Genomic DNA, 13522 nt, shown 5'->3' on the forward strand with positions numbered 1-13522 from the left:
CTTTGAAGGTATGTTTTATAAAGTACATATTACATTGTATTTATAAAGATTGAGCACTCACTACCTGCTGATGTTGATCACTTTAAACAAATCCGATCATTTAAGCCCCATGAGGTAGGTACTCTATTATTATGCCCATTTTATAGGTGAGAAAATGGAGGTGGCTCAGAGAGGTTGAGTCAATTAGCCAAAGTTACACAGCTGCTAGGCACAGAAATCCAAAATGGAACCCAGGGTGTCTGGCTCAAATCACATTCTCTTTTCCACTACTTGTCCTGTCTGGTATAGAAAGACATCTATCATTTACAATAAATCATATTTTGCATATGCTTTATATTGTACATAATATGTGAAGAATTATAAGTAGCTAACATATTTTGAAGGGTGTGCCTAAAATAGTTTTCTGATAGTGCCACATAATCAAAAAAAACTGGGCCCACCTATTTTACAGTCTAAGCAAGGGGGGGACAGGAAGATTATTGCCCTCACAGCAGGGCTGGGGCTGCAGTGAGGTTAAGTGAGGTGACTTGAGCACACAAATTAAGAAGGTGCACACTCTCAAGGGCCTGCAAGCCTGGCCCTGCCTCCGTAGCATTGCCGGGGAGATAGGGGAGGCTCTTGGAAGCCACAGGAAGACAAAGACATGAGAGAAGGGAAAAGTCTGCCTTAGGGGCACTCCTGTGCCCCCAAAGCCCTGGCTGAGACCTGCCCACCTCCAAAGGGCTCCAGGGGGTGGCAGGATGAAGATCCTGGAGTGTGGGCAGTGGGTAGGGGGCCAGGAGGGTGACTAAATGAAGATTCCCTGCCAGCTGGCTGGAGGGGACACAGAGAAGAGGAGTTCCAGACTCGGCTCTATGACCTTGAGCTTCAGACTGGTCAGGGGTAAGATGGGAACAAGAAAAATCCCTTCCTGGAGCCCGCACAGGTTGTGTGAGAGGGTGATCTGCCTCCTTCAGGGTTCTATACGGATAGAATGCTATTAAGTGCTTTGTAGAAAGCTGCACTGCATTACATTCTGTGGCTTCTCCACTGAGTTACTCTAGAATTAACTCTTGACCCTGCCCACCTTCTACCCCTGTCCCTTTATTAGGTTGCCTTCCCAATCTGATAACTGGAGGTGGGGTGAGTATCTCATGTATGGTGACCTCAAAAAGTGAGATGCCCTCACCCCCGACTCACAGCAGTTCTGACACCCTTTGGTTCTGACTGCTGTTGCCTATACAGAATCCCCACAGGGCTGGGGGTGGTTGGGTAGGGGACATCAGGACAGGGGAACAGAGGGACCACCAGGCAGAGGGCTCCCCTGCCAGCACAAGCCCTGACTTCTACAAAAGAGATTTCTCCCAAAGGAGACTGCCCCTGCCCTGGGCCAGTGGACTTCAGAAAGGTCAGAACCCCTACAGTCAAAAAAAAAACCACGCACACAGAAAATAAAGACAATTTGTGAAAGGCTGAGGGAAGCTGTCTCTATCTTTCAGAATGGGCAGAGTTCATCCAAGCTCACAATGAGGGTGGGAGGGGCATGTTCTTCTCCAAAAACAGGCCTGGAGAGACTAAGGGGCTCAAGAGCCATACACCCACCACCCAGCTTCCCAGCTCCATCCTGGCACTGGAAGAAATGAAGGTCTGAAAGCCTGATATCATCAGGCATGCCTGACTGTCACCGAATGTCACAGTGGCCCAAAGGTTGCCTGTGCCCTGAGAGTTGAAAGACAGAGGGACAGAAGATAGCTTCTTAAACCCCTCAGTGCCTGTCTTTCCCTACGACCAACACTGCCCTCAGCCACTCAAATGTTGGTGAAAGACTCAGCCAACAAGAAACTCACATCTGGGAACCAGTGTGGATGTTGGGGAGCGGGAGAAGAGCTGCACTGTCTCTGGGTTTCCTCCACTCACAGCCTAAGGCCCGTTGCTATCCAAGACTTCCAAATTTTGCAAAACTTGAAAAGAAAATTACAAAGTATTTCCTTCACAGCTTTTTCCATTAATAGAGGGGACACCGAGGCCCGTGTAAAATAATTTGCTCAGGTGGCACAGGGATATTGGCAGAGCCAGGCCCCCTCTCCCCCCTCCACTGCTCTCCTCATCATGCTCTGTTAGCGCACCCGCCAAGGAGATAAGTGAGCTGGTGAAGTGTGCCCAACGGACTCCTCCAGCCCTAGTGCGCCTCAGGTGGATACCCACCCAGGGAATCCCGTAAGGACCAAGGCGTCTTCACCACTCAGGAGTTTAGAAGCCCAGAGGTCAAGCGAGGGCCAGAGGTCAGGCAGTGCCGAACCCACACCTGCAGAGCTTCCAGCCCTCATCGCTTCTCCCAGGGGCCCCTTTCCTGCAGCATTTCCTTCTGTGCTCTGCGTCCACACCTTGCGCTCTCCTGGCCCCCAGCGCCGCGCCGCGCCGCGCAGTGCGCCACCGCGCCAAGGGGCAAGGGCGAAATTGGAGGTGCCTGGAGGGGCCTCACGGCTCCCCGGCGGTTTCCGTTTCTTCCTTTCGGGGGAGGGAAAAATCACACAGCCCTGTTTGTTTCCCCAGTCCGCGCGGGCGCGGAGCCCGGCATATGGACATTTCGCGCTCCGCATCTGTGTCATTTGTCGCGTTTTCTGTGGATGTCTGCGTGTGTGTATGTGTGTGTTTGAGGCCCGGGCGCTGGGAACAAACGTGCATCTGTTAAATTTGACAATAAAGTCCTACAGCGAAGCTGCCAAGACTGGGACAGCGGGTGGGGGTGGAAGGCAGAGAGGGTGGGGAGAGCTGGAGTCTCAAAAGGCTATGCCAAAGTGCCTGGCCCAGGTATTATGTCGGGAGAAGGTGAGGAGAGCAGCTGCTCCTTCTCTCGGGGTGTGTATGGGAGCGAGGGTGCGTGTGTCCCTGTGAAGAGTACACACCGATCTGCTCAACATATGTCGCCACAAATCACAGTATCTCTCCCTCCTCCCGCCCCCCACTCCCTCCTAACTGAAGGCAGAGCAGAGAGAGGCGCTGAGAAGAGGCGCCGCTTCAACAGGTGTCTTGGTGCGCAATGCACCTTTTCACGCATTCACTGTCTCCGTCGGCGGCGGAGATAATGTAGACACTTTGTTTCCAGGCGCTGCGTGCGAGCTACGGACGCCCGGGGGGAGGCGGCCCTAGGCAGGGAGGGGCATCTGCAAATAAAGACCTCGGATGCTCCTGAGGTCCGGGGCCCTCTCTTCCCTTTGTTCGAGGACTCCCCGGGCCGGAGCTCCCTCGTGCGCCCTGGGGGGTGGCATATGGCGCCCTCTCACCTACCCAAGAAAAAGAACCGGCTACCCATTCAGGAGCGCACGAGGTCCCTGAGCCGGGGAGGGGGAGTCTCTGGGGGAATAGCTTCTCTCCCAAAGCGAATGAGGAGCCTTCCTTATCTCTCCCCACCCCACCTCCGCCATCCTCTCAGCTGGCGCAGCAGCCGTTGGGTGGGGAGCAGAGCGCAGGGCAGCACCAGCCTGCGGAAGCGCCCCAGCTCCCGGCAGATGAAATATGGGGCTGGTGAGCCCCTGGAGACCATATGCTTTCAATAAAAGAAGACAAATAGGACCGAGATAGGCCTTGCAGCCAACCTGTTATAAATGGGTGGCAATTGGGCCAATGTACACGGGGGAAGGCCGGGGGGGCGGGAAGGCCTGCTCCGTGCCAAATCCATGTGTCAGCTTCTGGGACAGGTGTGCCCAGGGGCCAGGGGCCAGGTCTCCCCCATCTGGGTTTATCACGGCAAAGGTAATATTGTGCTAACTATGAGTAAACAGTCACTGTGAAAACGAGAGAGGGTTTATCAGAGGCAAACTAGTTGGGGGGTGGCTTAACAATAAAGTTGCCCGCCTTGGGAGCAGGTGACGGCTGGCTGCGGGACTCCCGCAGTAGATGTTTTCCAAAGCACTCCACTTTACAATCTCTTGTAATTATTTATTAAACGAAATCTATTTATTATTATTTTAGCAAACACTGGAGACAGGTGGGGCTTTCTTTTCGTCGTCTCCTTTTGTTTGAAGGGCTGTTTGAAGTGGCTAGTCTCGGCCTGGGCAGCTCGCTCGCCAGATTTTTGTCTTCCCCTCTTTCAGCGTGGAGGCGAAGGCGAGAGAAAGAAGCCCCCTCCTCTGGCAAGTCATTAGCTATTCAGCCTCTTGTGGCCCCCCTCCCTTCCCTTCGTTTCTCAAAGAGCCCCCAGGCACTGCTAAGATTCCCCCCGCCGACGGGAAGGTGGCAGGGCGGACCGCTGCCTTCCTTCTTTTCCAATCTGCCCGCGGTCTCCAGGCATCAGGCTGTCGCCTCTCTCCTGGGCCCCCTCAGCCTCCAGGCAAGCCTAGGTCTCAGAGAGTCGAGGGGCGCGGGGTTCCCAAAGGCCTTAGAGGCTGTGGCCGGCCGGGGGCTTCAGGAACAGGCTCTGCTCCCGGCTGGAAGAGCCCTTTCACAAATACCGCCAGCGCGCACTGAGTTGTCACAGCCTGCGCCTCCGCCGCCAAAAGTACAGGAATTAACTTTGGAGAGGGGCCTGCGCATCCTCTACAGCTGAAAGGGAAGACGTGGATCCTTGATCTCTAATCCCCCAGGACTCCTCGACCTCCGGCCCCGCCCTCCGGACCAGAGGAAGGGCTGCGGAGAGTTCTTGAGTGCCTCAAGGAGATCGCTGCCCCCGGCCGCTGCGCGCTCCTCGCCCTGTGTTTTGCGCAAAGCAGGAGTGGTGGCGGCCCGCAAGCCCTGGAGAGCCCTGAGCCGGAGTGGCGCTGGGGAAGCTGCATAAGAATTCTCAGAAGGTGCCAGAATTCTCTCCCAGTCAAGAAGATTCCCAAATATCCCCAGAATCTTCCCTGGTGCAGAAAGCTTGCCCTGCGGCTCTCATCAGTACACATGGGCCACCTGAGGCAAGACTGAGCCAAGGCGAGTCCTGCCTTCAGTTCTCATCTGAGGGCCACTGCAGGATGAGAGCCCTGGTTGTGGGCTGCTCTTCAGGCCTCCAGGGACCCATAGGGGTGCTTTGATCCCTTATGGCCAGGGCTCCCTCCTCGGAGCCAGGCTGGGTCCCCTAGTCCTAGGGAAGCATGCTTTGGGTTTCCTCTCTCAGATCCTAATTTGCAGGATAGAAATCAAGCAAGGCAGGTGTATAGGGTGAGAAAGTAGAGAGATGGAGCCTGAGTGGATACTGGCTCCCCTTGCCACTGGGAGATGGGGCCACTATCCTTTTTCTACTCTGACCCTGTCATTCCTCACACACCCAGGACTTCTGTCTTCTACATTTGGGGATGTCTGGTTTTGCCTTGAAAAAAAAAATTTCCCCCAATCAAAAAGAGGCAACAGCTGCAAGGGAGAATCTAGGACTAGGAGTCTTAGGACCTGAGTTCTATGTGATTCTGCTAGAACTTGCTGTGTGACCTTGCGTGAGTCACTTACCCTTTCTGGGCCTTGACTTTCCATCTGTAAAATGGGCCTAAGGTTCTCATTCTTATGACTAGAAGACAAGTTTGGAGCAAGTTGTGACCTAAGGGAGGAGCAGCAGCAAAATGTGGAACTCAAGAGTCTCGGCAGGGTCTCTTTGTTGGTCTGGAGCCTGGCTCCTAGCTTCAGTTCCCCAGCAACAAGGGAAGGAGCCTCTGCCAACAGCACACCAGCTGAGATCCTGAGGACAGCACCCCCACCTCCACACAGACCTAGAGCCCTGGTGCCCTGGCTCCCAAGCATATCCACCCTCTCTCTGCCTCAAGGTAATTTCGCCCTCCGAGCAGACTGGGCAAGTGTCAAGAGGCTGTCACTAGGGCAGATACGCAGACTTACTTACCTCATTCCCTCACCCTAACCCCTCAGTTTCCCTGCCGGGTCCTGGCCCCCTCTGCCAACTTCCAGAGGCTCAGGTTATCTGGTTCTGCTAGAAAGTGAAGCCTTCGGGGCCTGCAGAGACTTAATCCAGACCCCGGTCTTCCCAGACTCAGCTTTCTCCCCGGGGGCACACTCACCCTGACTGACCAGAAGCAGAAGACCACAGGGTGTCCAAAGCAGAGACAAAGGGACAGGCGGGGGAAGAAAGGAGGGATGGTGTGTTCAGACTCACTTTTATTTCCAGACACTGCTAATTGGGGGTCTTGAAGAGACCCTGCCCTGTGCTCACTGCCTGACCCCTGCCTAGGGGGCTGCACCAGGTAGTGCAGGCAGCCCCTGCCGGCCTGTGATTGGACAGGGGGACTAAGGGGAGAAAGAGTTGATCTGCTTCTTCAAGCACCAGCACTCCAGGGGCACTTAAAATACACAGGGGCTCGCTGTGAACTCCTGGCCCTCTCCTGACCCCTTCTCATCTGAGCTCTTCCCCCACAGGCCCCGGCAGATTGCTAGGGTACTGTCCACAATTGGTAGTGGTGGAATGCCCCTGGAGGTCCCACCATAGCCACCCTCCAACTCTGAGGCACGATAAAAATGTCTTAGGTTTCTGGTGGGTGGTGGGATGAGGGGAGGGGTTCTAAGCACCTACATCTGAGCGTGGGGCATCATCTCAGGTCATGGTGGGGGGCTCCTCATCCCCAGGCAAAGGTCTCTAAGTGGCAGGGACATAGGCAGGATCTCTCTCTGTGGTCACCCTGTGCCTCCTCCCAAAATAGAGAGGGTCAGTGAAACATCACCCTCTGTATTTCCTAACCTGACCCATAGAGGTGGAGAGCAGATTGGCACTAGGAATTAGTGGATGCTCCTCCAAGCTGATAGGACACCTGGCTCCTTGTCCTTTCAGAGTGGTTTGGGGGCAAGCTGCCTCCTTTCTGACCCTCAGTTTCCCCTTGTGTAACACACGGGGATTGACCTACCCTACTGACTTCTCAAAGCCCCCTTCAGGGTACCAAGAAAGGGTCTGGACAGATGCCAAGGAAAGCCAGAATAGGAGCAAAGCGGTTTGGGGCCGCCAGACGCGAGCTAGACAAGGCCCTTCTCACTGGGCGAGGCTCTTTGAGGAACCGAGAGTTGCTGGGACAGAGCCCGCGGGGAGAAAGCAAACAGAGCGGCATTCCCCTCCCCCGACCCCATCCATCCCTTTGTCCGGAATCCAGCTGTGCCCCGCGAAGGGCGGAGCGGGCTCGCGTGGCGCGGCCCCCTGGCCCGGGCGCTGATTGGACGGCGGCGCGGGCAGCAGCGGGGCAGGCACGCTCCTAGCCCGGGCGCAGCAGATAAAGCGTGCCAAGGGGCACACGACTGGCGGCTCAGAAAATCTGCAGGGTCTCGCAGCCGCGCCAAAAGAGAGCAACAGAGGCCCGGGCCCCCCTTTACACTTTTCTTCTCTGGGGCCGAAGAAACTTTCCAGCGGCGGCGCCTGCTTCTCAGCTGAACTTGCAGACGAAAAAGCCAGCGCAGCTCACCGCTGCTCTCACTGCCTACGGCTCTCTACTCCTTTGCGCCCTACAGCAAGGTAACGCCTGGAGCCACAGAGCGATGAGCAGAGGGGAAAGGGGGTCCTCTGGTCCGGCGGGGGCGGGGGGTGGCTTTCTCTCGATTTTTCCCACCTGGCCCCAGGATTGGGAACTGCGCCCGGGTGACTGACCCACTCTTACCCTTACCTCTTACCCCGCCGCAGGATGACGCCTCATCCCTCGTGTGCGCCAGCTGTCCAAGTGACCCACGAGACGGAGCAGCCCTTCCCGGGCGCCTCGGACGACGAAGTGACCTGCGTCGCATCCGCTCCGCCCAGCCCCACTCGCTTGCAGGGGAACTGCGCCGAGACGGAAGGGGGCGGTTGCCGAGGGTCCTCGAGGAAGCTCCGTGCGCGACGCGGAGGGCGCAGCCGCCCCAAGAGTGAATTGGCTCTGAGCAAGCAGCGACGGAGCCGGCGCAAGAAGGCCAACGACCGCGAGCGCAATCGGATGCACAACCTCAACTCCGCTCTGGACGCGCTGCGCGGCGTCTTGCCCACCTTCCCGGACGATGCGAAGCTCACCAAGATCGAGACGCTGCGCTTCGCTCACAATTACATCTGGGCGCTGACGCAGACGCTGCGCATAGCGGACCACAGCCTCTACGGGCTGGAGTCGCTTGCGCCTCCCTGCGAGGAGCTGGCCAGCCCGGAAGGCGGCTCCCCGGGAGACTGGGGTTCCCTCTATTCCCCGGTCTCCCAGGCGGGCAGCCTGAGTCCCGCCGCCTCGCTGGAGGAGCGCCCCGGGCTGCAGGCGCCTGCTTCCCCTGCCTGCCTGCACCCTGGCGCCCTGGCTTTTTCAGACTTTCTATGAAGGGGCCTGTCCGCTGCTGGGCAGTGGGTGATGGTAGAAAGGGAAGGGGCGGAAGCCGTCGGAGACGCCCGGTGAAGGCCCTCAGGCGTACTTGCTCCTGCTGCCTCAGGCTCGCTGACCCCTGGCGGGCCCAGACGCCCAAGAGGGTGGCAGGCCGGGTTCAATCCCTTGGTCTTCTGCGCCGCGCCAACTGCAACCCTCTGCCGCTGCCAGCGCGAGTGGGCACTGCAGGCTCCGCGCGTTTTAGGCCCTCTCCCTGTGGCCACCCCAAAATCTCGTGCAGAAAAGACGAGAATGATAGCACTACACAGCAGGTGACACCCACTGTCTCCGCCACCCTACCCCCACTGAAGTCTGTCTGCCAGTCTGTCTCTTACCACTCCTCCCCCAATGCGGCTTAATCCAATATTTGGTTTCCCAGCACTTGCTCCTGTTGCCCAGCGTGTCTTCTTCAGAGATGCCGCTGACCTCCTCTAGTCCCTATCAAGTCCTGGGGTTTGGGCCTCTCTACTCTGCCTTAATCCACGAAGGCGATCCTCTGCCTTCTCCTTGTGCAATTTCCCGGAGCCATTGCCCTCCCAGGGGCGGGAGACGAGGCTATGAACAGGGAAAGCGCCAGCTCGGCTGGGGGAGCGCCTCCACCACCACCCTGCAAACTGAAGCACCCTTGTCTTTAAAAAAAAAAAAATCAGTTTGTAAATTATCTGATATCTTTTGAAATGAATTTTTGTCTGGTAAATTATATGGCCCCTCCCCTGTTTTACACGTTTGTATTTATTGATGAGATTTCACAGTGGGAAAAGTTTTTATTTTGTACATAAGATGATTTAGGGACTGGTGAATGAGATTTTGAACCAATAAAAAAGGACTCTCGAGAAGCCTGAGCAAGGTAACTTGATGGTGCAGAGGGGAGGGCCCAGCCTCTGCGGCTGGGGTTGGGGGAGGAGGGGCCTGTCCAAGGAGAGGGATGAGAGTTTTTCTGGAGATCTGGGGCCCCTCCTGAGGCCTGGTCTGAGAAACTGTGGCGCTAGGCTGGAGGCCAGGCAGACTGCATTCTCAGGGCAAGTCAGCTATACACACTTGGAAAGGAAGAGCTGGAAGGCTCTTAAAAATCACTGGCTCAGCCCCCTTGTTTTATTTATGGGGCAGCGACTTGTCTTATTCCAAACAGCAGTTTAGAAGAAAGACAAGCCTCCAACTAGGGTTACTCACTGGTGGTGCTGGCCCTTTCCCCTACGCCACTAGCCTGGATTTAGAGTGACTGTTGCATTTGGGGAAGGGAGGGAGTAATAACCCTGCAGCAGGGTCAGAACCCTCAGAAATGCTGGTAGGCTGGGCATCCCAGGAATTTTCCCAAAGTGCTTAGAGCCCAAGCACATCTTCTGAGTTCATTTTACGCTGCCGGTGCTGAGGCTGTGGCATTAGACTCATGGACCTGAGCAGCAGGGAGTAGAGAAAGTGGAGGGTCCGGCTGCAGTCTCTGACACCTCCCAACACCCAGCAAACTTGACTGAATAAACTATTATTCTTTTCAAGGAACTATTCAAGGTTTCCAGCCCCATGTTCTCTATCACTTCCAAGGTAGAGTAGGGCTGATGCACAGTGACACTGACATGTCCCCAGAGCACTGCTGGAGCAGCCCTACATTAGCTTCCAAGACCCCCAGGACCTCTGGGGAGCAGGTTTGAGCTCTAAGAACCCAGAGAGTCTGCCTGACTCTCAGGAACAGGAAAATGGAGGGTGGGCACACTACCCTACGAGTTGAACCCCAGAGGCCTCCTTGGATTGTCCCGGGGTGCCAGGGGAAGAAGCGGGCCAACCCCAGTGGGGAGTGCATGGCACAGTCAGGGGCTGGGAGAGGTTGGGTAGGTTGCTTTCCAGTGTTAGAGTGCAAAGGTGGTGGCTTTGCAGGGGTTAATGCCTCTTGTGTCTGTCTCTTATGCCCTCCCCACTTCAAATTGAGCTTTTCCTTTCTCCTCTATTCCTAGGTCCCTAAAGGTAGCTCAGAGGAGATATGTCTTAGTTATCAGGGGCTGGATTTGGGGGGCAGGAAGGGGGACACTGCAAACGAATGAATGAGGCTGTTGTTTTATTTCATGGCTTTAATCTGGAAGGAAAAGATTAATGGGTTATTGGTGACTTCTGCAGCAGCCAATTTTCCACCTGGGGCACCGCCCTGGGGCAGGTGTCGGGCAGCTCCAAGTTGCACAGACCAAGCCAGGGTCTGCTAATTACTGGGCATTGGGGGGAGGGGTGGACAGACATAAAAATCAGGAAGGTCCATCTCTGTCCTCCTAGGACAACAGCAAGTATATAGACAAAATCATTCAAGGCTAAAAAACATTAGTGCTGAGTGGAGGTAGGAGCCACAGAAGGGACAGTGGGACTGTTATCTGCAGCCAGATTGGGAAGCTTGCCAGAGAAGGTGGCATTCTGAGCCAGGACTAAAGGTTTGGAGAGGAAGTCCTCAAGCAGGGAGATCATTCTTCCTGTGAAAGGCTGTGGGAAGTAGTGTTCAAATAGGCAGGGGACTCCTTTGGTGTGAACGACTTCCAGAAGCAGAAAAAGTGTTGACCCTGCCTTCCAGGTGGAGACACCCACTGCCCAGTCCCTCTCCTGCTTGTGAGGGTGCTCATTAAGGAGCTATTAGTCACCCAACACACGCAGACTGGTCCTTCACCCCACAAATTAAAAAAAAATTACTATTTAACCAACTCGAATGCTGGGCTGCCACCTTGGGTTGGGGTGGATTTGATCCCCCAGAGCTGTCAGCTCTAGTCTCCAAGTCAGGAGGAGGTGGAGGAAGGTTTAGGGCTCCTTGCCCAGGATGAGTTCCATCAAGGCGCATGGAATCGTATTGAGATGGGAAACCTCATCCACGCCTCTTTCCAAAGAGCCCCTCATCAAGAAAGGCAAGGAAACATTTCTGGGTGGCGCCTACAACTAGCCCAGTGGCATCACCACCACGCCCCCCCCCCCCGGACCCATCCTCGGGTATTTTGTGTTCGGTGGATTTTACAATTGGTCAGGCTGCTCTGGGTCTCAGCTGGAAGCCCACTCACTACACCTCGGCTAGAGTGGCTGCAGGGCCTCCCGTGGTCTGAGGTAGTCGCCTCTGCCCCAGCTCCCCAAAACCTAGACGGGGTCCCAAGCAGGGCCAGGAAAGACGCTCCGGTCGAAGGACTCTTCCCCCTCTTGTGCCTTTGTCCGAGCCCTGGCTTCCAGAAAAACAGCACATGAATCTTGCGGCCACCCCATCCCACCCCGTCCGCACACACAAGCAGGTAGATTTATGGTGTCCTGCCCCCATCCCACCCCATCCCCAAGCCGGCCGCAGTCGGAGGACAAAGCGTCCCAGGGCTATTGGAATGCTAATGTCTGGGAGCCTGGCCGCAGGGCTGGCACAAAGGCAGGCGGGGCCGGGGGAGCACGCAACCCCACAGGCGCCCTCTGCCCCTCCTCTCACCCAAGGGCCACTCTGCCCGGCTGTGTGACCTTGGACGAGTCTCTGAGCCTCAGCTAATTCACATGAGAAGCTGGAGAGAGTCCCTAATACCCTTTCACTGGATTTCTGGGTGCTTAAGAGAAGGCCTTGTTTGTGATGGACGGAATTATAGGCCCCGGCGACCACGGAAAAGAGACAGTGGGAAAGAGCCTTTAGACCCAGGGGAACAGTGTATGTACAGTGTGTGTTTGGGCAGGAGGGAGAGGAGATTTGGCTGAGAATGTGGTGCAGAACAAATGCTGAGTGTATTATAATTACATTTTACATATATGTAATTAAGATTCTCTGTCATGTTTCTTTTCCCTCTCCTCCCCTTTTAGATATCTGCAGACTGTGCTCAAGAAGGAGTGGGGGGCGGCAGGGACACTCACTCAACTTACTTGCCTGCTCCACCTTCAAAGGGCCAAGAGCACAGACTGTGGGAGACTTGGGGCTGGACACTTCTTATCTCAGGTCCCCTCCTACAGCCGGTGAGGGGGGCAAGGCAGGATGGTGACACCCATGGAAATAGAGACCCAAAGTCTTGGAAGTAGGTGACTTGCCCAAGGCCCTCAATCACTCGGTGAGTTATTGGAGCAAGTTAAAAGTGTGACCCTGGCTCTAGGCTAGTAGTTTAGAGCTCTCTCCCTCTGTGCCAACTCAGTCTCTAGGTGTTGATGTTCTAACTTGAGCTGTGTCCTCTGGGTCTTGTAAGACCAAGAGACTCCCTTGCGCTTTGGCCGCTCTCCGGAACCCTAGCGAGATTCATAGGCTGCTGTGTGCTCCCTCTGCTTCTGCGATCCGAGGACCAAAGCGGTGGGAGAGAGTGTCGGCCTGGCTAACACGGTCGGGCACCGAGGTCCTGAAAAGCGGCGGCGTGCCCCTGACCATGGTGCTGAAATGACTGCGTCGGTTCAGAGGAGAGACGCTCCTGGGAACTTGGCGTTCTCAGTAAGGAAAACCACCTATCAACCGCCTCTGCCCACCTTTCCAGTCCTGAGTCCCTAGGGAGCCCCCTGTGGATACGTAGACCCAGAAGGCTGTCGGTTTCCTTGATATGGTGGTGAAAGCAAAGACTCTGTTGCTAATAACTGACTGTGTGACCCCAGAAAGGCCCTTTTCTCAGCTAGGACAAAAAAAATTCCCTTATAAATGATGGCGTTAGAATTGAGTTAGTTACCAGCTGAGGAATTTCTGACAGCATATGAGAGGTCTGAGGTGGAACAATATTGGAAGTTTAGGATGCAGCAGCCCTAACTGGAAAACTGGTTTGGAACTTTGCCCTCGATAATTTTTGAAGACAATCTAGGTTAAGCAAGAGCAAAGTGCCATTGTTTGCCTTTGATTGGGGGGTGGGAAGGGGGCATTCTCCATACATATTCTTTTTTAACTTTGCACCTTCCTTATTTAATAGTTTGTATTTTGGTTATTTGCTGCCCTGGATACTTTCAGGAAGAATGAATTAAATACTCAGAGTGAGTGAGTTCGGTCTAAGATCTGAAGTTTTCAGCTATGAAAACAGGAAAAATATACAACATTTTAACTTGACTGTGGGTGATGATGGTTGCATGTTTCTAATTTGTATGTGTTTCCATCTTTGTGACAAGATGCTTTAATAAATCTCTTAAATATTAAAAGGGGGGGTCTCATTCTTTGGGTTAAAATGAAGTTTTAGTTATTCCAAGAACAAAGACAAAAGGAAGTCCTCCAAACACATACATAAATGGCAGGGTGGTTAAGAACAGTTACTTCAGAATCACACAGACATTAGTTCAAAGCCTGGTACTGCCACTAACTAGTGGTTTTCAATTATACGCCTTTGCCTCCCTAA

The 13522-nt window shown here is 54.7% G+C and overlaps 1 protein-coding gene across 1 annotated transcript; it reads left to right on the forward strand.

Moving 5' to 3' along the window:
* The first annotated feature begins 7559 nt into the window (after nucleotides 1-7559).
* Nucleotides 7560-8207, forward strand: NEUROG3 (neurogenin 3). Its single transcript, XM_061197511.1, has one exon. It carries the CDS (start codon nucleotides 7560-7562, stop codon nucleotides 8205-8207), a length of 648 nt encoding a protein of 215 aa, XP_061053494.1.
* Nucleotides 8208-13522: the final 5315 nt, after the last annotated feature.

This window comes from Eubalaena glacialis, chromosome 1, assembly GCF_028564815.1.
Source record: "Eubalaena glacialis isolate mEubGla1 chromosome 1, mEubGla1.1.hap2.+ XY, whole genome shotgun sequence".
NCBI lineage: Eukaryota > Metazoa > Chordata > Mammalia > Artiodactyla > Balaenidae > Eubalaena > Eubalaena glacialis.

What these genes read in the sequence shown, in the direction of transcription:
- NEUROG3 (XM_061197511.1), top strand. Translation starts at nt 7,560, where the DNA reads ATGACGCCTCATCCCTCGTGTGCGCCAGCTGTCCAAGTGACCCACGAG.